The following is a 21,173-nucleotide window of genomic DNA, read 5'->3' on the forward strand; positions in this document are numbered from 1 at the left end:
CATAAAAATTTATTCTAATTAAAATTGCCAGATTGACTAAACAACAGGTGACTTATGTAACTTGAGCGACTTGCTCTTGGGGTGAGAAATCATCTGAAATCAGTGAATTATACAAAGCTGTCTATTATTCTACTAAATGGGAAAGTGTGTGCTTACCATGGCAACCTGCATCAATTTTGCAGCCGCTGGAAAATACAGGGCCCTTTATTAAAGGAATAATCGGCACAAACAGCGCGCTGACCCTCGGCTCTGCAGGCGCGGGGTGTGCGGCACGGCGAGGTTCGGAGCAGCCTTCCAGGCACGGGAAGGTGCCATCAGGTTAAATCCCCTCCTGCTCTATCAAAATATGCTCCCGGCACCGCAGGGGTGACTCGGGTACAGTGCCAGACCAGCATCTCCGGAGGGGGTGGTACAAGTTAGGTGTCTTTTTTTTCCTCCCCCCCACCCCCCCCCAAAAAAAAAAAAAAGAAAAAAGTGGTGCAGTTAACTTTTTTAGTGTGATAAAGATAAATCATTTGGATCTCTCTTAATTATGCTTGTGTACTGCAGAGAGCTGCAGGGCAGGGGACTGCATCTCCCCTGGGTACAGGGGAAGGAGCCCACTTGTCTCTGAAATACGGTGTATATGGGTAAGTGTCTGAACTGCTCCTGTTCCAGCAGATAACTGCTGAAGGGAGACATACCACTGGGTTTGTATGTAGGTTGTTTTACTAAATGATCTATGTAATAATATATAAGTCAAAACTTTGTAATAATTGGCACAAAACAGCAAAGAGAACTTGCAGCTTTTATCCGTCTTAAGGGAAGTGCTGCCACTCAAAACTCACAAGCGCTATATTTTATTTCTCATACAGCATATATGAATGTAAGAGAGTAGATATTTTTAAATGGGTCACAGAATTATTAAGAAGTTTGGCAGCCTTTCCTCACGGCAGACACACAGGTATGCAGCAGGGCGGGCTGGGCTGGGAAGCAGGAGCACGGGGCTGTGCCAGGCTCCGGCTGGGTTTGTGTTGCCTTTGCTCAGTGATTTCCCTCTCCATCCTGCGTTTAACCCCTGTGTCTGTTTGGAAAGTAAGTTCTTTATAGCAAGTATATTATAGATATATGCTAGCCACAATGTGTATAATCACAGTAAGCATAATGTGGCCCTATTTTTTCTGAGTGTCTATAATAGTAATGATCAGCTTCCCCACTCTTGGCATTAGCTCTCTTAGTGTTTTTATTTTTCAGCAGAAACACTTTTTTTTTTTTTTTTTTCCATTTTCCTTATTGTATTTTCACCCTTTTTCAAGTGTGGAGAACGACTTGCTTTGTAACCAGCTTCATTAGCTACTCACATGTTGTGTTTCATTACTGATATCCGCAGCCAGCTGCGGGTGACAGCACATCGCAGCGGTTGACCGGTGGTCACCACTGTGTCACTTCACCTTTGGGCAGTGACAGTCACACTTGGGGCAAGGAAACGGAGTCAGGTCAAGCTGGGTTGGGCTCAAGGTCTGCGTGTAGTAAATAGGAGGATGTCTGGATGTGTGGAATGAGTAACTGTAGTGAAAGCAGAGCTTTATCCTGAAGAAATCCTGAGTTAATGTCAGCCCCTGTAGGAAAAGGAGAAAATTGAACCACCAAAAAAAAAAAAAAAAAGATGAAAAAACCCCTCTCTGAAGTGAAGCAATAGGAAATGAAAATTGCTGAGATAAACTGTCATGTGGGTAGTGGTGCTACCAACCTTGTGCTGCAGTAATTACCTCTATGCATGCAATTTGTGCTCTGCTACGACTGATTTCCCACATCATCCGGTGCCCAGGCTATATTCAATCAGTCCCAGCTGGAGAAAACTATCTTGGATCATTCGGTGAGATTTCACCACAGATGCTACCTTACATCTTACGGAAGCACTTGAGAGAGCTGTACGCCACAAAGCTTCCCTGGCACATGGCTGGAGGTGTGGGGACGGTCACGGGAGGATCCCTGCGGCAAGGGGGGGCTGGCTGCTAGGCAGGGGGGTGCCACGTCCTGTGGGGTGCTGAGTACCTGCGGCTGATGGCAGGGTAAAGGTGAGGGGCTTCTGGCCCTTTGTAGGGTGAAGACTGCTCCACTGGGTGCGTGCTGGAGAGACTAGGTTGTTGTTACCCTGGTTTTTGTGAAAAATGAAAGAGCAAGGAGTGTTGGTTGGAAATTTTTGTGAGAAGCCTGAGGAAGGTGGGTGTCTGCGTTGCTTGCAAACCAAAATAATTTGGGCACTTGATTTCCTCTGACTGCTTTGGAGGTGTCACCTACACTAAAGGGATGAGGCAGGAGAGTAGCTGGTGCGAGTACAGCAGAAGGTCCTGCCTCATCTGCTCAGGCACGTTCTCCAGTCAGCTCGTTGAATAGGTGAACCGCTCCTGAGGCAGGCGAGGAGCCTCCGGATTTGCCCTGTGAGAGGGAGAGCTTTCTCAATTCAACTAACTGTGCTTCTGGATTTGATACAGCTCAGTGAGAAGTTATAAAGAGGCAGCTCCCTTTTAGGAAGAGGAATTTGGCTAGAAATCTGAAGTCAAAACTGCTCATAGTAGTAATTCAGGAAAGGTCAGAGAGCCAGAAGTATTTTTGTGAGTGGTAGGTGCATTAGTGGAGGGTATAAATACCTTCGGGGAGGGTCTGGCACACTCAGGTAGACATTATATATACACAGGACCTTCATTTGGTTTTCACTCTTGGCATTTATTTACCAGCTGAGTTATTTGTGCCGCTGACATCACCACTCACCAGCATGTTTCAACAGGAGCCGTGTCTTCTCAATGCTCCACTCTGCTGGCCCTCCCTGCGTCTCCTACAGCTGCTGAGAGCCATCCCTGGGAGCACGGGGCTGCCGGCTGCCTCGCAGCGCTTCCCGGTTGACTTCCATGTCCTGCATCTGTTCTGACAGGCGGTGCTTTTGCAGCCGCTCTCTGATTAGTTTTGGTCCCTCAGATGCATTGATTTACAGACCTTTCCCCTGCAATACAGCTTTTCTCGATGACAGTCCATGAAGCGCATGATAACTCAGCAGTTTAAATTATTCAGGCAAATTGAATGTGTTTGGCTTGTTCCAAACTTTTGTTTCCTTTCGGTGCTGTCAGGAGAACGGCTGTAGCCCTGCTGCTTGTATCCAACTCATTCAGGTGCCAGGGAGACACAAACAAGTCAGGTATAACCCATGTTTTACCTCATTCATCGCTTATTTCCACCTTCAGCCATGCTTTTTCTGTGCACTTTTGTGCCTCAAAAATGTTTATCTTGCATCTAGGGTTGGTCCCTTCTGGTATGCTGCTGGGCTCTGGGAAGTTACCTCATCTTGCGGTGGAAACGCCACTGTAAAATCCAAAGAAAATTCTGTGTCTGTTCTACCTGTTAGCCACATGTCCTTTTGTGAAAGTATAGTCACTCATGCAAATATTTTGACCCATTAGTCATCACTGTATGATCCAGGAACCTCACATTAATGAAGACAAGTAATTAAAATGAACAATTCCGCCTGCAATTCCCTCATCGTCTGACCTCTGCTTTGTCAGTCTTCCTCCATTGTTATTGGGTAGATATGTCCAATTAATTCACTATAAAAATCCACACAAGCTTTTCACCGGGCAGACGTGCCTTGCAGGGACCACCGAGCTATGGCAGACAGGTGGAGAGGAGATGCTTTGTCAGTGCAAAACTGTCCCCTTGCTCTCTGGAGACTGTTCTGCATAAGGAGCTTCTGGGTATAGCTGAAGGCATTGGCTTTCATTCTCCAAATATGAGTTTGGAGATTTAGGATCTGACTCAAAGCCTGTTGAATCCAGCAGGACTCTTTCAGCTGAGACCATTGAGCTTGAAATAGGACCCAAGAGAGATGGCATCCTCGGGGGACGTGCTCTGAACTTTGCTTGACACATCGGTCATCTAAGCCTGTGTTCAGAAGTGAACTCAGGGAGAAGAAATCTGCTACTGAGCATCTCTCTAATTCAGCAAACAAGGCAGAGCCGCTGCTGGAGGATAGAGGCTTGCCTTGGAAAATTCTAGCTGCAAATGAGATGCATGATTTTAGGAATTAGAATAATTACCCCCTGGAACAGGTTCCCAAGGGATGTGATATATTCTGTATCACTTAGAGTCTTTAAATCACATTTGCATGTTTTTCCTAAAAGCGTGCCTAGTCACTCAAAGTGAAGGGCTGTGCTTGAGAAGCACAGCGTGACAAAGCTGAGCATCCCGTGGTTTGCAAGGGAGCAGAGCAGGGAGTCACCATGGTCCCACATGGATTAAGCTCTGCAGATCCCCAGAAGAGTGGGTTTGGGCACGTCCTCAAGGAGAAGAGCTCATGACCATCCCCTTGGCTGGCGCCATGCAGGAATGTGCAGAAATGTGCAGAACTGAGCAAGTAACCACACTGGGGATGATTCAGGAGTGAACTCCCCCAGCCTAAATCTGCCTTCCCTTTCCGAGCAGACACAGTCCCTTCCTCGCTGAATCAGCCGTCCCCAGGGGCTGAGCAATCTTGGCTGTATCAGTATTTCCAGGACATTCCCTCCCACCGCTCCCTAAATGATGAGAGTGTTTTTGAAGACCTCATTTCCTGGCCTTTCCCTTTTATCTCTCCAAACAGCAAGTAAACGAGCAACACTTTAGTTTTTAGTTACTGCTTCTGCACCTGGTGAGCTATCAGAGGCTGTTGACGATGACTTTTCTCTTTTCTATGCTCCTGCCTGCAGGATTTGGGGAGATAATTCATTTGGTCCTGGTGCTTTGTCAACTTTCAGCGGTTGTAATTGCCTAATGATCAGTGCTGATGCTGTTGTTAAGCCTGTTAAAACTTTGTCCTGCTGAACAGCCAGACTGTGGCTGTCTCATCATGTTGAGCCTGCTGTGTCAACTGGGGCTGCCTTTGATGCTCCCTCCCTGGCCCTGGCTTTGGCTGCTGCTTCCCACCCCACCTCAGCAGCTGCCTGTGCCCACGGACAGGGATGGATGCAGCAGGGTGCTACCCATGCTCGGGAACTGTGCCCGGGGGTACAAATAACTAAAGAATAACCCCACAGAGAGACAGATATTTCCAGTATGAATCTCCTCTCACCTGTTCTGACAGCTGTGCCATCCCTGAGGAGCCTGGTGCTGGGTGATGAAGGTGGTCCATTGCCCCGAGCCCTGGTGGGGCGGGTGAGAGGAGCTCTCTGGAGGAGGCTGTCACTAGTAGGGCATATTTAGCAACCTGCATACCATTTTTGCTCTTCCATCTCTCGGGTGCTTTTTCCACCTTCGTTATAATTTTTTAAGAGCTCTAATTGGCCGCCTTCCGTGCTATCACCTTCTTTGCTATGCATCCGAGGTGCCCAACTGGCTGGTGCCGGCTCTTGAAGCCCCCGTCGCTCATCCTCGTCTCTTCCAAGGCTGTTTCTTACTTAATGGCACACACTGAACATTAGTGCATTACCATCCCTTTTCCAAGAACAGTCTCCATCCACTCTTCTCTCATCCCCCAGTGCCTCATCCAATTTAATTAATTATACTTAGTATATTACGCATCCTGTCAAAGTTTTTCCTTTCCGAGGTTTAATGGTTTTTTAATTCTAATGCATGCTGCATGTGTAAGTGTTTTAGAAATGAGGCGAGCGTGCAGTGGCAAAGAGGCAGCATTACATCTGTGTGCTGCAGACAGTGAGGGTGGATCCCTGTAAAGAGGCTCCAGCAGAATTGCTGCAGGACTGCGCTGCCCACCTTCCCGTTGCATGCCCCTTCTTATGCTTGGGGGGAAGAATCAGGCTAATTCCCACTGCAGAGGGTCACGTTTGGGTTAAACGTACCTGCTTATGGTGCGTCTTATGCTCCTACCGCAGAAGCAGGCACCTGGCCAGTGGCTCAGCCCCAGCACCAGCCACATCTCAGCCCTGTGGTGAACTCCAGTGCAATGAACTTGACTCTTCTCCTCATGCTAACTCTATCTGAAAGCACCAAATTACATCAGTCATTTCAGCCTTGCTGTATCCCTTTGAAGAAAGGCCATGTTAAGGATGTGGTAGGGACTAGACTAATCAGGTAACGCCGGCTGGGGCTGGTACCTATTGCACTTTTATTTCCCAGTGACAGTTAAAAGGTTTGGTCAGAAAAGTGGTTCAGGAGTGACTTTGTGGGGTCTTATACTTACTAGCTTTGGGTTTTTCCAGATAAAACCTGCTCAGACTAAGAGGGTTGTGGGTTAGTGGTTTTTTTTTTTCTTGCCTGTCAGTGTTGCAAAGTGCTTAGCTTTTGAAAATCCAGCTGGGCTCTGTCTGTCTGTCACACCATCACCGGGAGTAACGATGCCGTGGTGCAATTTAGCTGACAGCCCCGTGAACCAGGGCCAGGAGCCAACACAATCCAGCCTGACCTTGGGGCAGCGCTGCAGAAACATGCCTCGGAGAAATCAGAAAACATTGGAGGCTGCGCAGGCAGAGCTTGGGCCAGAAGTCCACTGTGCCCCAGCAGCGCTGGAGCAGCCTGTCTGGGGGAGCAAGGAGCCTCCTGTCCCTGGGTGGGACAGCAAGGGGGTGTGTGTCAGGACCCCAGGGCAGCGTTCAGACCCCCGCCGTGGGCTCGGCAGCAGTGCCCGGGTGCCCATGGGTTTGCATCAGCTTGGCCAAGAGTGCTGGAGCCACGGAGCCGGCTGCTTTCCTTGCAGTGCTGACACAGATCATGAAAATATGGTTATTCTCCATTCCCCTTGCTTGGCCATCTCCCCGTGGCTCTTCAGTTTACAGGCACAGACAAACTGGAGGGCTTGTTCTCCATCTTGCCCCCACTGTTGTGGGGCTGACGGGATGGGATGGGATCCCACCCGCACAGCTGGAAACTGAGCTTATCCGTGACTCACAGGTAATATAGTTTCCCTAAGCTTATAATGAGGTTTCAGATTTGACTCTTGACCTTATAGTAATTTTACATGAATATTTATATGCTATGATCACACTCTTAATTAATGAAGGTAAACTTAATTGCCAGAACAAAGTTTTTACTGAATTAAATGGGCCAGATTCCCAGGCTTTGGTAATGCTGTTATCTCTTCCAGTGGCCATGGGGACAGTCTATTCCACAGCTGATGTTCCCCTCACATCGCCGTTATCTCTCTTTGACATGGAGCTGGAGCCTTGTTTGAACCCTCTGTGTAGCTCCATGGCCAGGGCAGAGAGGAACAGGGACATTCTTGTGTCACTGTGAGTCATGGTGCTGGACCAGACTGGGGGTGCTGTTGGATGCTGGACAATGTAGACCAGCTTTTGCAGACTTGTCTCCATGGCCAGCCCAGTTCTGTGTGCAATTTCTGTGGGACATCCTTGTGCTTCAGAGGAGAGGATCCACCAGCATCCAAAAAAGTGTTCATCCAAAAAAAGATTTAAAGTAGAACACCAGGGAGGGGATAATGCTGGGCTTCAGGGTGGAGGAGTGAGAGGTCAATATTATGATGAGAGATGGCCAGCAACCAATGCTTTTGGTTTAAAAAAAAATTTAAAAAAAAGAAAAAATTCCCTAGCTATCTCTTGACAGTGGGGAACGCCCCATTGTGCTGGGAAGCCTTCCAGCTTCCTCCACTCTTCAGAGCTGCGCACTTTTAGAAAGTACAAAGAGCTTCTCATAATGTTTTGCCTTGTGGGTACGTCTATGATTAATTCCGTGCAAGCATTACTGGTGCAATAACAATACTGGAGGTCCTAAAACTGAAAAAGGAAACACATTTGGCTCGTACTTCATACACAATCACTTACACTTAAGCTATTGATAGTTGATTGGGATCTGTAGACTGCTGGGCTGGTGCCACTGGGTTTCTGAGCGCGTTCAATGGCTGGAACAGACAGCGAGGCTGTAGGTTTTGGCAAGCTGTAGGTCTCATTAGTCAGGCTGACTGTATCTGACACGAGAGATTCCCATCCACGAAGATGAAGCTCACTTCCCTAGGCTTTGGCTGACGTCCCAACAATATTTACATGAAGGACAACAGAGGATCAGTGTTAGATTAAGGCTGTGAGTTTCCAGTAGGCAGACAGTTAAATATTCTATTGAAATACTCTTTTGATTATTTAGATAATAATGAAGTTTATGCATGTCCTTGAGAAATCTGGGGAAAGGCAGTTGTTTTATGCTAAGCATGCAAAGATGTGTTTAATCTTGATAATAGGAGTAAATTATGTATCAGCGTTTATAACCTCAGCTCCTTTATTTCTCACTTGTTGTGTGGAAGCACCAGAAACCTTGTAGGGAAGGGAGAGATGAGTTGGGCGGGTGTGCGGGTGGAGGGGGCAGGCAGGGGGCTCGCCTGCCTCCTTGCTCCTGCCAGCACCCTGGCCCTCCACTTCCCTGTGGGGAGAGGATGAGGATGGGTTGTTCTGCTTTGTCCTGGCCAAGGGAGGTGCTGGTTAGGTAACACGTTCGCCATGAGCCCCCCGAGGGGTGTACGTCAGCACGGCTGCAGCGAGGGCAGGGATGGTGCTCCGACAGGCGCTGGGCCAGGAGCTGGCACGGTGCAAGCGGCCGGGAATTGCTTCTTATCTCCCCCAACTGTCATTTCTGTTTTGCTGGATTTTTATCAGGATTGTCGAGTAGCTATTTTCTGAGCAACGCCTAATTTTGAATGGGACAGGGTAATAATTGGATTTATTGCTGCCGCTGGAATGTGGCTGCCTGGCTGGTCCCACGTTACCCCGACAGAGTATGTGAATTTGTCTGTTTTGGATTTAACAATAGTGGAGAAAAGCAACCTTTGGATTAATTTGTTTTAGCGACTAAAGTCCCATTAAATGGAAGGCAGCTGGTGTCAAAGGCATAAACGGAGACAAAGTTTTGCTCCCAATTGTGGGAAATGTGTTTAAACAGACTAGAAATGTTTCCATCTCTGCAGGGTATAATATACTCAAATGGTTACATTAACATGAAAAAAATATAAGAAAGAGTGTATTTAGGACAATCCCTCTGTATCCAGTGTTAATGAAATTGAATTCCAGTAATGAAGTCAAAGGGTTGTATTCTGCACTCGTGCAGGCAGCACAGTAACTGCCATTAGCATTAACGGGAGCTGTGCCTATGAATTACGGAGCTGTAATGGTTTGAGATGGAAAAGGTCTATCGGCTCCCGGAGTGCTCTCCTCTCCGAGGACCAGATCCTGCATTCTAACACTGGTTAGGATGCTAATGACCTCTGTATCAAGGCATGAGTAGTGGAGTTTTGGAGGTGAAATCCCCGCCGCTCAGGGGCCAGCACAAGCTCTTTGGACCACTTAAGAAAAGGATTAATTGGAGTTTAAATGGTGTGTTCTGCTGGCCCTCTGAAAGGGAATTAATTTTGCCTTGTGAATGAGGTGGGGATTGGTCTGCAGTCCCGGGATAAAGGGGGGCAGCCAGCACTAAATTGCAGCCTAGCCCATAATACCTTCTGGGTCTGACTGCTGGAGTGCACGGCGTGCCCAAACACCAGCTCCTCTTGCTCTGTGTGATTGTTCTCCTTCCCACAGCCACCTTCTCATCCCAACGGCTTCAGCGTGCCCAGGAAGGCATTTTTCTGGAGAAAATCTTTTGTCTCAAATCTGTCCCTAGCCCTCTGGTGGGTAGCTAGCCAGGCAACCCAGATCTGCCGGTGTGTCAGTCTTCATTCATGATACAGGGACCATTCTGCAGAGGAAAGAGCATTATTAATGGTCATATAGAGCAGAGGAAGAGGTGAATGGGCCAACCCCCCAGCTGGTGTAAATCAGTGTGGGTCCTTGGCACTTCCTGGGAGCTGTGTGTATCTGCAGCAGCTGGAAGCACAAGCCCCGTTGCATCTCTCCATTAGACCACTACAGAAGCGCTGCCCATGAGCTGCATTCAGCCATGAGTCCTTATCAGCAATTGCCTGATAAATTAATCTAATTCACATCCCTTGTTTTGTTAAAATAATTTCTTGCAGGCAGTTGCTTTGTCCAAGCACTGTTGACCTCCTGTGTCAGGACAGACAATCCAGGATTAAAAATACGGCATTTTTTAGCTTGCATAAATCCTGAACAATGGCAAAAGAGAGGGAAAGAAAGGCTCCTCGTTGCGGTAAAGAGCATTTGTCACTGTCCCTGGTTATTAGTATCCTCTGAGCATTGTGCAAGGGAAGCCACGCCAGGATTACATTTCTGCATAGACTGGAGATTTCTTATTAGGAAAGGCGAAGAAGGCTCTGTAAAAGACTATAGGTCAAAAATATAATACACTATTCCCCACCTCTTGTTTCCTGATATTATGCTATTACAGAAGATAAGGGAGAGGTGCAGAGTCTTAATTTACAAGCAAATGATGAGCCATGGCTGGGGACTGTTTGTATTTTGCTCGAGCTTATTATTTTATCTGGAGTGTAATGCGGTGGATCGCTGCTCCCGAGCTGGGAACAGCCACTCCTGGTGGGGTGGAGGGGAGCTGGGCTCTGCTGGCACGCTGGGTAGTGGGTGCTGCACGGGGGCTTGGGGACATGCCTCGCGCCTTGTGGCATACATCCCCGAGAAAATTAAGGTGCTAGAGTTGAAAATAAACCCCAAAGTAGCTGGAAGAGGAGTGTTAAATAATGCAGTTGCGCATTGTCCATGAAAGATGGCTAACCATGAGTAAACATCAACAGCAGTGTTTGATCCCTTCATGTTTACTATTTATTCATATTTATTATTCATAAATTCCATCACAAATGTTAGGCCCGCACCCCAGTGAGACATTTGCATTTTATTTTAAGTTTGATTTCCCACCCCACCTCACCCCTCCCCCCCTTGGTTTCATGAACTGAGATTTAATGATTTGCTTTCCCACATCATTCCCGTGCTGGCTTCCCTGGCTCTCCTCTTCTTGTTTCAGGAAGAGATTTCTAACATGGAAAAGTGATATTTGAATAGATTCCCCTAAGGCAATCAATTTACTTTTAATTTGTCTGGAACTAAGCTTTTCTTTGTTGCAATGAGAAAGGATTGAAACTGCTGTAAAATTTATTAGCTTCCAGGAAGATTTTGAAATGAATTTTTTAATGATCGTGCTGTTTGCTGTACCCAGGAGCAGTGTCATCATGATTACAGTATAATCATACGGTTGCTGAAGAAACACCGAAATGCAGAGATAAAGCCAGGCTCCTGCATGAGGGTAGCTGTGGTACTGGCCCAGGTATGGGCACACGTGCCCTGGGCTGGCACGGGGCTGGGGCCTTTGGGCTAGCGCTGCTCAGCACAATGCTCACCCATGCACCTCCTGCCCCGTGCACATCCCAGCCCGGCTGCGATTCTTCCAGATGGCCTTTTCTTTCTTATTTTTCATTTTCAAGCAACTCCTCCGCTCCTTTTCCTCGCTCCCCATGTAATAGCACAAATGAGCTCTACTTACTCACCTCGGCAAAGCTGCTCTGACATGGATTGGATTGAACTGAGCGGCTGTTTGAAAATGGAAACTCCAGGGACTATTGTCATCGCCCAAATTGCACCTTAGATTGTATAACAGCACATGTCATCTGGCCATTTATCAGGAATATTACATTCCCAGGCACTTGCACCTTGCTACGATTTAACTTTGTCTCTTTGGCCAGCACTGCGATTCCACTGGAGATAATTCAATTGCTCTGAGAGCTGAATGGGCGCCTTGCACACTGGCTTCATGTTGCTCTGCCGCAGGTACGCAGGCTTTGAATAGCAGACTGAAAGCACTTGTACACCCTGCATGTTTTTAAATCCTTCCTTTAAACCAGAGAAAGCCCTGTGCAGGGGGGAGCTGGAGGCTCTGTTGCTCCACTGCCCACCCCATTCCTCTGCCAGCTCCTCCTGGGCTCCTCTTGGCTTCCAGCTCTCAGGCAGCCATCCCGTCTCCTTCCTCTTCTGGCCAAGAGCTTTCACAGTGGGACTGGGAAATGCTTAAGGTCTCAACTGGGCAGGCATCAGGCCACTCGGCCCAGGAATTCAGGCCATCCCTGTGTTTCGTGTCACCTCCCTGCTTCTTGTGTCGCTGTGCTGTTGTCGCCAGCTCCCGCTCCCCACCAGCGATGAGCAGAGGGGCTGCAGGTGTCGTCGTCTCTCCCACCAGGTTCCTGCAGCCAGTGGTTCTCGGCAGCCCACTGCCTGGCTCAGACCCCGCAGGCAGCACAGGGGCTGGCTGGGGATCGTTATTAGTTGCCTTTCTGCTGGTCCCCCAAGGTGCAAGTAGGGCAGGTTTGAAATCTGGAGCTCAACATGGGTTTTGCCATACTTGTTGAGGAGCATATTTATTCCAGGGATAGATGTTGGTTTGATTTTATTTCATATTTGCTCTGAGAATTTACATTTAGCAATGACACATTTTTTCTGCTAAGCCTGACCTCAGGATAACTTCTTACCTCTTGATGGTGAGGCTTCTGCCAGGACGTTTTGTACCTGGGGAACATTTTAAAAGCAACCCTGCTTTAAGGTGCTCTGAAACCTGAAAGGAGGTTGCAAAGAGCTGGGGATGAGTCTTTAACGAAGTAACAAGCATAGGACAAGAGGGAATGGCCTCAAGTTGCGCCAGGGAAGGTTTAGGCTGGATATCAGGAAGCATTTCTTTCCAGAAGGGGTTGTTAGGTGTTGGAATGGGCTGCCCAGGGAGGTGGTGGAGTCCCCATCCCTGGAGGGGTTGAAGAGTTGGGTTGACCCAGCGCTGAGGGATCTGGTGGAGTTGGGAACTGTCAGTGTGAGGTTAATGGTTGGACTGGATGATCTTCAAGGTCTTTTCCAACCTAGATGATTCTGTGATTCTGTGAAACGAGATTCTGGATTTGTGCTGGGTGAAGGCAGACTGGCTGAAAAATGGACATTGCTGCTGCAGGACCTGCACATGTCGTGTGCCAGACTGCACAGCCATCACCCGTGCATGGCACTGGCATTCAGGCAAGTTGTTCAGCATCTCTTGGGACAGCCTGCATGGGACACAGGTATCCCTACAGCCAGATTTGCAATAGGATTCTCCCCACAGTGTGTGTGTGATGTGCTCGGCTCATTAGAAAGCCCGGCCCAGCTCCGGGTGCTTGCAGAGCCCCAGGCTGTGGTGTTGCTCTTCCCCAGGCTGTGCCAGCTGGCACATCCTTGCCATCCCAGTGCATTGGGCTTCTCCAGCGAGCAGGGCAGTCGGGCTCCTCGGGCACTCCTGTCCAGGAGGAGGCATTTGCTCCATGGCTCGTGCAAAGCAGTGCTGAAGCTGTGGTGTTGCTCACCCAGCGCTGCCCCTCCGTTGTTTCCTCCTCCTTTTGCTTCTCGTCGGGCAGTAGTTTCACGCCAGCTTGCTCAAGCTCTGCCATCGGTGCGCCAGACACGGAGGTGGGAAGCTGCCTGTTTTGGCTGGCTGCCACTCGTCATGTCATGCGTGGTGTGGTGGTTATTACCTGGGCTTTGCTCCTTGCATTAAGGACATTTTTTAGTGCAGACAGTAACAGTCATATTGACTAGGGCAGGTCTAGGGCTGTAAAAGAATTTCCTGTTGTCCTATTTCCGATTGTTAAAGTGGTAAGAAACAAGACAGAACAGTACAATAAAGAGCCCGTGAATGTGAATGACTGTCCTGGGTGCCGTTAAGGCTGGGTGAGTCAGACGTCGCTGCAAAGGGCAGCACCAAGAGCTTTGCCCTGCGGCTCCATGCCCGCCTCTGCTTTGGGGCAGCAGCTCCCCCTGTGCAGGAGGAGGATGCGAGGTGACAGCCCTGGGCCCAGCCCACTGGAGGAGCCCAGACCCCTCTGAGCTTGCTGTCTTTGGACTAGGGCAGCAGAGGAGTGGCGTGGTGTTCATGTGTATCAACAGGGTATGCTTGTGGCATGAAAATAGTATTTTATATCAACTACGGGGTTAAGACAGTGATGGGTGGGTAGCTGAAGGTCCTGGGTCCTCATTCTGCCGTGGAGGAGCGGCTGCTGCTCAGGGCTCTGTGCTAATCTCTGGGTTTGCTGCCAGGTCGGGGCTGGTCTGGGCAGCCTGGACACATGTTGCCCCTGAGAACAGGATGGGTTCTGGCTGTGGGACATGGTCTCTGCAGACCAAAGCTGAGACATGTGGTTGGGACAGGAGCAGGGAGGCAGAATGTCCTGTGGAGCTACTTGTTGTTTTCAGGGCTGTGAATGGATGGTAACTCCTGCCCCTCTGCCTGTCAGCACAGCGTTTTTTGTATTTGTTACATTCCCTTCATAAAATAAAAGATTGACACAGTATAATTTAATGTAATGCTTTTCATCTCTTCTCTTGCCTGCATTTCAGCTGCTGCTGGTGCGACTTGCAGACAAGCATCTTGGTGTCCAAAGCCGATCACCTCCCCAGCAGATAGGCACCACGCCAGTGGTCTTTAATAAAACTGCTCTTAAAGCATGGGTCCCTTTCTAGGGTTTGAGGAATATCCACTTGCAGTGCAGTAATCAGTGAAGTCTTCAATGTGTTTTTAACTGTAAGATGTGCCAACTTGGAATAAATGGGTCAAGGCAAGAAAAACCTGCCTGTGTTCTGTCTGGAGTGCGGTTTGCCTTGGCTGTGGTAGTCCCATGGATCTGGGGCTGAGCTGTGATGCTGGGCAGGGAAGGTGAGGAGCAGCAGCTCCTCCTGTGCCCTCCTGTGCTGGACCAGCCAGCCCAGCGTGTGCCCGGATCTGGCATTTTACATCTGTGGAGAGACTGAAGTGATGTGTGCTCCAGCAACGTGCCCAAGGTCACACAGCAAAATAAATCAGTGTCTCATCAGAGATGGGAACCCAAGATATTTCTGTAGCCCCTCCAGCCATCACCAAGTCCTCTGCTATCACAGCCAGACTACACAACTTTGTATGCCTGTAGCACCCTTTTGAAGTTAAGCTGTGGATAAATAGGCAGACAGCAACACTTTCTGGGCAATTTTCCTTTTTTTTTTTTTTTTTATTTTGTTCAAGTACTTGAAAGTAACAGAATCAAAGTATAAGAGCATGGGCTTTTAGATCTCAGTGCAGGTTATTCTGCATGTAAGGCTCAGAGCATCCTTCTCTCAAACTGCTGTAAAGGTGGCTGCCGAAACCCAGACCTCCTACACAGCCACCCAGCGCCGTGCTCCGCACCACCAGGTAGCTGTTGTGATGTAGAGAAAAAGCCAATGTTTTACCCATAGATTTTTCAATTAATTGGTTGCTTCTCCTTTAAAAAAAAAAACCTTCTTGGTTTTTGTTTTTTTCTTTTTTTTTTTGAGGTCTGCCTTTTACTCGTTTATTCTCTGTAAGTGTTAAGCTGCTCATATTTTGGTGCATTGTGTTATGTGCTGAGAATTTTTATCAGCCGCCCTAGTGCTCGAATGTGGTGGAAATACCAATGTGTCTGAGGAGCGGAGGTTATGCACACAGATGTACAAAGCATCAAAATGAACGGTTTGCAGATGGACGGGAAGCAAACCCAGGCTGAGTCTGCACCTTTGCAGGCTTCAATCCATCAAACTGGCACCGACCGAGCGCAGTCTTGTATAGGTAATGGCATTACTGCTTTAATGCTGCTTTGTGTGTATATAGGTTATGATAGAAAGGAGCTGTGTCTTTGCATAGGGTAAAGTTGTGCTTGTGAGGGCTAGCTGCAATTACAAGTTCTGATCAAATGAAGGAAAAGTCGTAAGCCGAGACTGAAAAGCAGCTGGGAGCCTGCAGTGTTCAGCGGGAGCCACGGTAGGATGCTCAGCAAAGGCTGGGGATGTTGAGACTCCCGGATTTGATTTCCAGCTTTGCACTTGGCTGAGCCTGGCTGCTTCCCTGGGCCCCCGTTTGTTCGTTTGCAATGCTGGGGTGAGGCTGTGCAGTCCCTTGGGGTCTGCTGGCAGTGTGGGGATGCCAGCAAGCACTGGGCATGAAGGTTTGCACCTGCCTGGGGGAGCTCAGATCTGGGCATGGAAGGTCCTTGGAAAGGGTTAAACCACCACTCCATATTTCAGCCCTGTAAAGTGGTGTCGGGACAGCCCCAAGTCGAGAGAAAGGATCTTTATTGCTCTCATATGAATAAAGCCCCAGCGCTGGGAATGACACATTTAATCTTCAGTGGAGTGGGCAGTTTTGGAGATTTATAAAGCCTCTGTTGTGTGGGAGGTCAGTGGGGATTAAGTGAAAAGTTAAAACACACGTATACATCCGAAAAAAAAAGAAACCGCCCTCTTCCCTCCACTCCCTTCTCCCCTCTGCAAAAAGTCAAGCTTAAATGTCACGTCAAACCAAGCTTAAAACATGGTGGCTTTTAGTAGTGGTTACTAAACCCAGAAACTGCTGACTGTGAGTGGCTCGACACCTGGGACAGACCCACTGTGGTGGATCCGCAGCCGTAGCTCCTTTCCCCAGGTTGCAGGTCTGGCGGTGGCAGATGACACACAACCTGTTGGAAATTGAACCCCAGGCTTTAGAGCAGCCGAGAAATGGCAGTTAAAATCCCTCTTCCAAGCCTTGCCTTAAAAACAATTGCTGTTTGGGGTAGGATAACCGCTGTTTGGGTGGGAGCGGTGGGCAGCGCCTGGCTCGGCGGGGGCTCCCCCGCCCCGGGCGGGCTGGGGGGCAGCGGGCAACCCCAGCGGGTCTCCCCCCTTCAACAGCCCTTGTGTTTTCTCCTCGCAGATCAGAGCGAAGGATTTCATTGCAGGGAGGAGTGCCGCATCCTGGGCCACTCGGACAGGTGCTGGATGCCCCGCGGCGCCGTCCCCAGCCGCGCCAAGTCCCCCGAGCATGGGAGGAATGTCATCGCCCTCTCCATCGAGGCGACGGCGGTGGACACGGAGCCTTACGCAGACTGCAGCACAAAAAGGACCTTCGCCACCTTCGGCAAGGAGGGCGGCGAGCCCCTCGCCGACGAGCGGCTCGCCAACCCCAAAGGCAAAAGAACGGTGGACCCGGCCGCCTGCAGCCCCAAGGTGAGCGGCGCCGTCCGCGAGGCGGGCAACGGCTGCGAGGCCGTCAGCCCCGTCACCTCGCCCCTCCACCTGAAGAGCCCTTTGTCCGGCAAGCCGGCGGCACCGTACGGTGCCGGGCACTGCGCCGGCAACCGAGAACGGGAGCCCTTTGGGAACAGTGGCCTTTCCCGGCCGACGGAGGCAGAGCCCCGGGGGGCGGACAGCGAGAGCGGCGGGCAGGAGGGCAACCCGCTCCTGCAGGAGCGCCGGGAAAAGGACTCGCCCGGCGCCCGGAGACTAAAAGACATCGTCCTCTGAGCAGCACCTGGCGAGAGGAGGAGGAGGAGGAGAATGAGGGACCGCACGACTCCCAGCGCAGATTGTTTTTATCGCTTACCAATGGTTCACAGATTGCTGTATTTAAAAGCTTTCCCTAAATGTATTGTTTATAAATGAAGCTATCGTTAATGTGACAATCCCACTTGTCTCAACAGGCAGCAGGGGTGTGCAGCCGGAGCAAAGTAGCGGGTGTTTTGCTTTTGCCAGGAGGCGGTGGGTGGCGGGGGGCAGAGTCAAGACCCCCCTGGTCCTCAGGAGCGCTCGGTATCCCCTCCTCGGAGTTTATATATTTTTATAGCTCAAAATGAAGATAAATTTCCATTCCTGGAAAGAATTGAACGGCAAATTCCTTATTCGGACATATTCAGTAATCACCCCGGTGATTTTGTAGTCTAGACAAAATAGCGGCCATTGCTTGTGTGCGACTGTTCAAAACGACAGTCGGGTGAGTTTTAGTATTTGCCCAATGCAAGGTTGGTTGTACTTGAAGATGTTGCTGTTTTGCTATGGACACCCCTGCATTTATGAATCCTTTTGCTGTCACATGCTTATCTGTACTATTATTGTATTTGATATTGCAAATTACTGTATGTCTAGTGATGGCAAAAGGTTTTCAAGCTTAAAAAAAAAAAATCACAATCATCTTACTTAAACTTTGGGGAACCTGCAGTTTTCAGACCCGGTGGAGCAAGCGCTTCTTCCAGCCCCCACCATCGCCTGCAGCCTCCCCTGGCTCTTGCAGGGCAGTGACAGGGCATTACAGGAAGACATTTTGGGGAAAATTCTGCCTGGATTGCAATTGTCAGATGCACTGTGCCGAACTTTTTCCCTTATTCTTTTCTTTTGCATAATTTCAAGGCAATGCATGGAAAGTTTTTCCAGAAGTTGGTTGGTTGGTTTTTTTCCAGTTCCCAGATTTAGATATCCCCCATCTCTAGTCATTTCCAAGTCAAAGTGATGGAGTTATTTAAGAGATCTAAATTACCTTCTCAATTAGACACACACTTCCAAGTCAGCATTTCCCAACCATGATTATGCCAAGTATGTGTGTGCTTGTATGTCATCATGGCATGGATTTTAGACTGTTCTGATTTCTCTCTATCCCTGCATCATAAATAAGTATGGAATGAGCAATAGTGATGTTAATTTAGGGGCAGACAGGTGATATGTAACAACGCTACTAATTCAATTAATGTGCCTTCTTAATGGAGAAAAAATGAAAGAAATTCATTATTTTTTCTCATAATTAAGGACTTTTTTGTGTGGGTACAAATTTACTCATATAAAATTGATTTTAAAATTGAGCTACTTTAATAGCCATTTTGTAGAAGGGAGAGAGGGAAGGGGTTTCACAGCTCTCTGCTCTCTTGCAGTGATAATTCCTCAGTGAGGTATGAGTAAGGTAGGAGGATTTCAGTTAGCATAGTAGTAGTATTATTATTAACCCTTCACCAGATTTTCCTACCCTAAATAATGTTTCCTAGAATTTAAAATTGATTATGGAAGGGAAAATATATAGCTCTTGCCAATGTTTGCTGTACCAGCAAGTTGAAATTAGTGGTTTCTAGAGAAATAGTCTTTCTAGGTCTACATATCATGATAAAATATTTGTTACTTTGATTTATTTAAATTAAAAATGTCAACAAGAAAACAAGCTCCAGTCATTATTATCCTCAAAATAAAATTAAGCTCCAGCCAGGCTTCGAAGCAAATTGATCCTGCCCAAAGCTGTAGCCGGTCCAAGACAGGTCCACAGTCAGTCTGTTCCCCCTGTCACTTGCTAGGGCCAGGAATTGGGAAAGAACTGACAAAAAACGGTTGTCTAATGAAATTTGTGACACTTCCCTTGCTGGTGTTGATGACTACCTCATTCAGCTCCCATCCCATGCGTTAACGTGCTGTCCTGCATCTCTCTGGAAAGCGAACTGGGGATTTTCCTCTCTGTTCTGGAGTTTGAGCCCGTTTTTCAGGGATATGTTATTTCTGTTCCTGCAGTGTTTCCTGCCTGTGTACTGTTACTGCTGTCATTTATTTCTGTTTTTTTTTTTCCCCAAATGCGTGTTTTATTATAACACAAGCAAAGAAGAAAGGGGCTGGCTTGGGGCTGCTGGAGTAACTGGATTTTCTGTAACTGTTAGGCTGGGTTCATTCTGACGTTACCTGTTTTTGTCAGCTCTGGGTGTTTTTTTGTGGGGGAAGCTTCTCATATGTGTTTGCTGAGTGACAAGAGCCTGCGATGCTCCATCTGTCAGATCCTCTTGGCTTTACAGGGACACAGCCCCATGTCACCCCATTGTCCAACCCCCACCTCCAGCAGAATGGGACACGGCTCCCCCCATTGCCCACCGCAGGGATGGGGAGCGCGGATTCCCCCGGTCCCTGGGTGACCCATCATCATCCCCAGCTGCCCGAAAAGCGCCAGCCGTTAATTTCTGCTGAACGTTGCCCTCTGCCTGAGGAGCTGCCACCACCAGCCCAGCATTTTGGATGAAAAATAGATGCTAACTGAAAAGGAAGAAAGAAAAAAAAAAAGAAACATTTCTCTAATTTACCCAGAGGAAACATTCCTTGCCACTCTGAATAAAAGCACAGCCGAGGAGGAATGTGAAATAATTCTGTATTAAAAGGGGGCATTAAGGAGGTCACTAAACCCTTATGCCTCCAAGAAAATCGTTTAAACACCAGTTTTCTGGGCTGACCCGGGCTGCAGCCAGGGATGCTGAGTGAGGGGCCCTTCCCTGGCACGTCCTCGCTCTGCGGGGCCGAGGGGAGAGCCGGAGAGTGGCCCTGGCTCTGCCGCCTCATCCCTCTCCTGAATATTTCGCTACTCCTGTCACTGTCCCTCTGTGTCACTTGAGATGAGTTCAGGGCTCCTGGGCAAATCGCAGTCTCTCTTGGTTTTTGTCCTATTGCATTGAAACTGGCCATGCAAAAACGTTCAAGGCTGCAGGGAGGGCGGGCGGGTGTTGGGGGGGTTCCAGATGTAATTGTTGTGCTTTTTAATAACTTAAACCTGTCCTCAGATTTGGTTTAGGAAAAATAGCTGGGTTCTGTTCATTTCCTTCAGGCAAACTTGCTCTGCTCCCGTTTATCCCGTTTATCCAGGAGAGCAGCAACCACCTATGATTCTCCCACGAGCATGAGGAGGACCCCACCTGGAAAAGTCCCGGGGCTGAGGGACAGGGGGTGAACCCACCTTGTGCTGGCCCAGGGACCCTTCCCTGCTCCCTGGGGAGCCCCTGGCCTTTCCCACCCTTGAGGCTGCAGGGCTGCACCGGGAGGGATGACAGAGGGCTGGGGGGGATGACTGATGGCTGGAGAAATACCCCCCGAGCACTGTCCTGCTGAGGTTGTTGCCGTTCCCTGTTCGTTGTGAAGCTGGAGGTGGCCTGTGGATCACACGTTGTGCAGAAGTGAATTCCTTTTTTTTTTTTTTTTTTTTTCCAAATAGGAAACAAGTTGCTTTTGTAAAGAACACACTGTCTGATGAATATGTTGAAACTATTCTTGGGGGGGGGGGAAAAAAAATCTAATTATGAATGGAAACACATTTGTCTGTCATTGGGGAAAATCGATGATCTTGTTGCTACAGCTGCTTTCGCAGCTATGGGTAATCTCTGATCCAACCTGTGAGTTGCGGTCCCCGTCGGGGAGGAGCCCAGCCGACCCCACTGCGAGCACTGCTGAGACGGATCCTTTATCAGCATCAGCTGATGTTCAGCTGACCTAAGCTGGGATATAATCTTCAAACACACCTAACGCAAACTGGTTTTCAGCAGCACGCACCTCCTCGCAGCCTTGCAGGGCAGCAGGTACGAGCCGCGGGCCTCGCACCGGAACACCGGCACCTTCCCGTTGCGGGCAGAGCTGGCGGCGGCACCATCGCTGCTCAGCGGCAGCGGGCAGGGCTGCCGCGGGACTGAGCGCGGGACGGCTCGTCACGGTGTCTCCGTTGCCGAGTATATGAAGAATAAATTGTTGTATATGCTGATATGTATGTTATGTACATTT

At 48.9% G+C, this 21,173-nt stretch overlaps 1 protein-coding gene across 1 annotated transcript in view; it reads left to right on the plus strand.

The window, feature by feature from the left end:
• PCDH19 (protocadherin 19) overlaps positions 1-20,105 on the plus strand; it is a 58,415-nt gene extending 38,310 nt beyond the window's left edge. The window contains exon 5 of the mRNA XM_074915089.1: positions 16,552-20,105. Coding sequence (XP_074771190.1) covers positions 16,552-17,141 — 590 coding nt within the window. The 3' untranslated portion in view covers positions 17,142-20,105. The remainder of the gene's footprint in view (positions 1-16,551) is intronic.
• Positions 20,106-21,173: the final 1,068 nt, after the last annotated feature.

Source organism: Athene noctua, chromosome 11 (assembly GCF_965140245.1).
Source record: "Athene noctua chromosome 11, bAthNoc1.hap1.1, whole genome shotgun sequence".
NCBI classification, from domain to species: domain Eukaryota; kingdom Metazoa; phylum Chordata; class Aves; order Strigiformes; family Strigidae; genus Athene; species Athene noctua.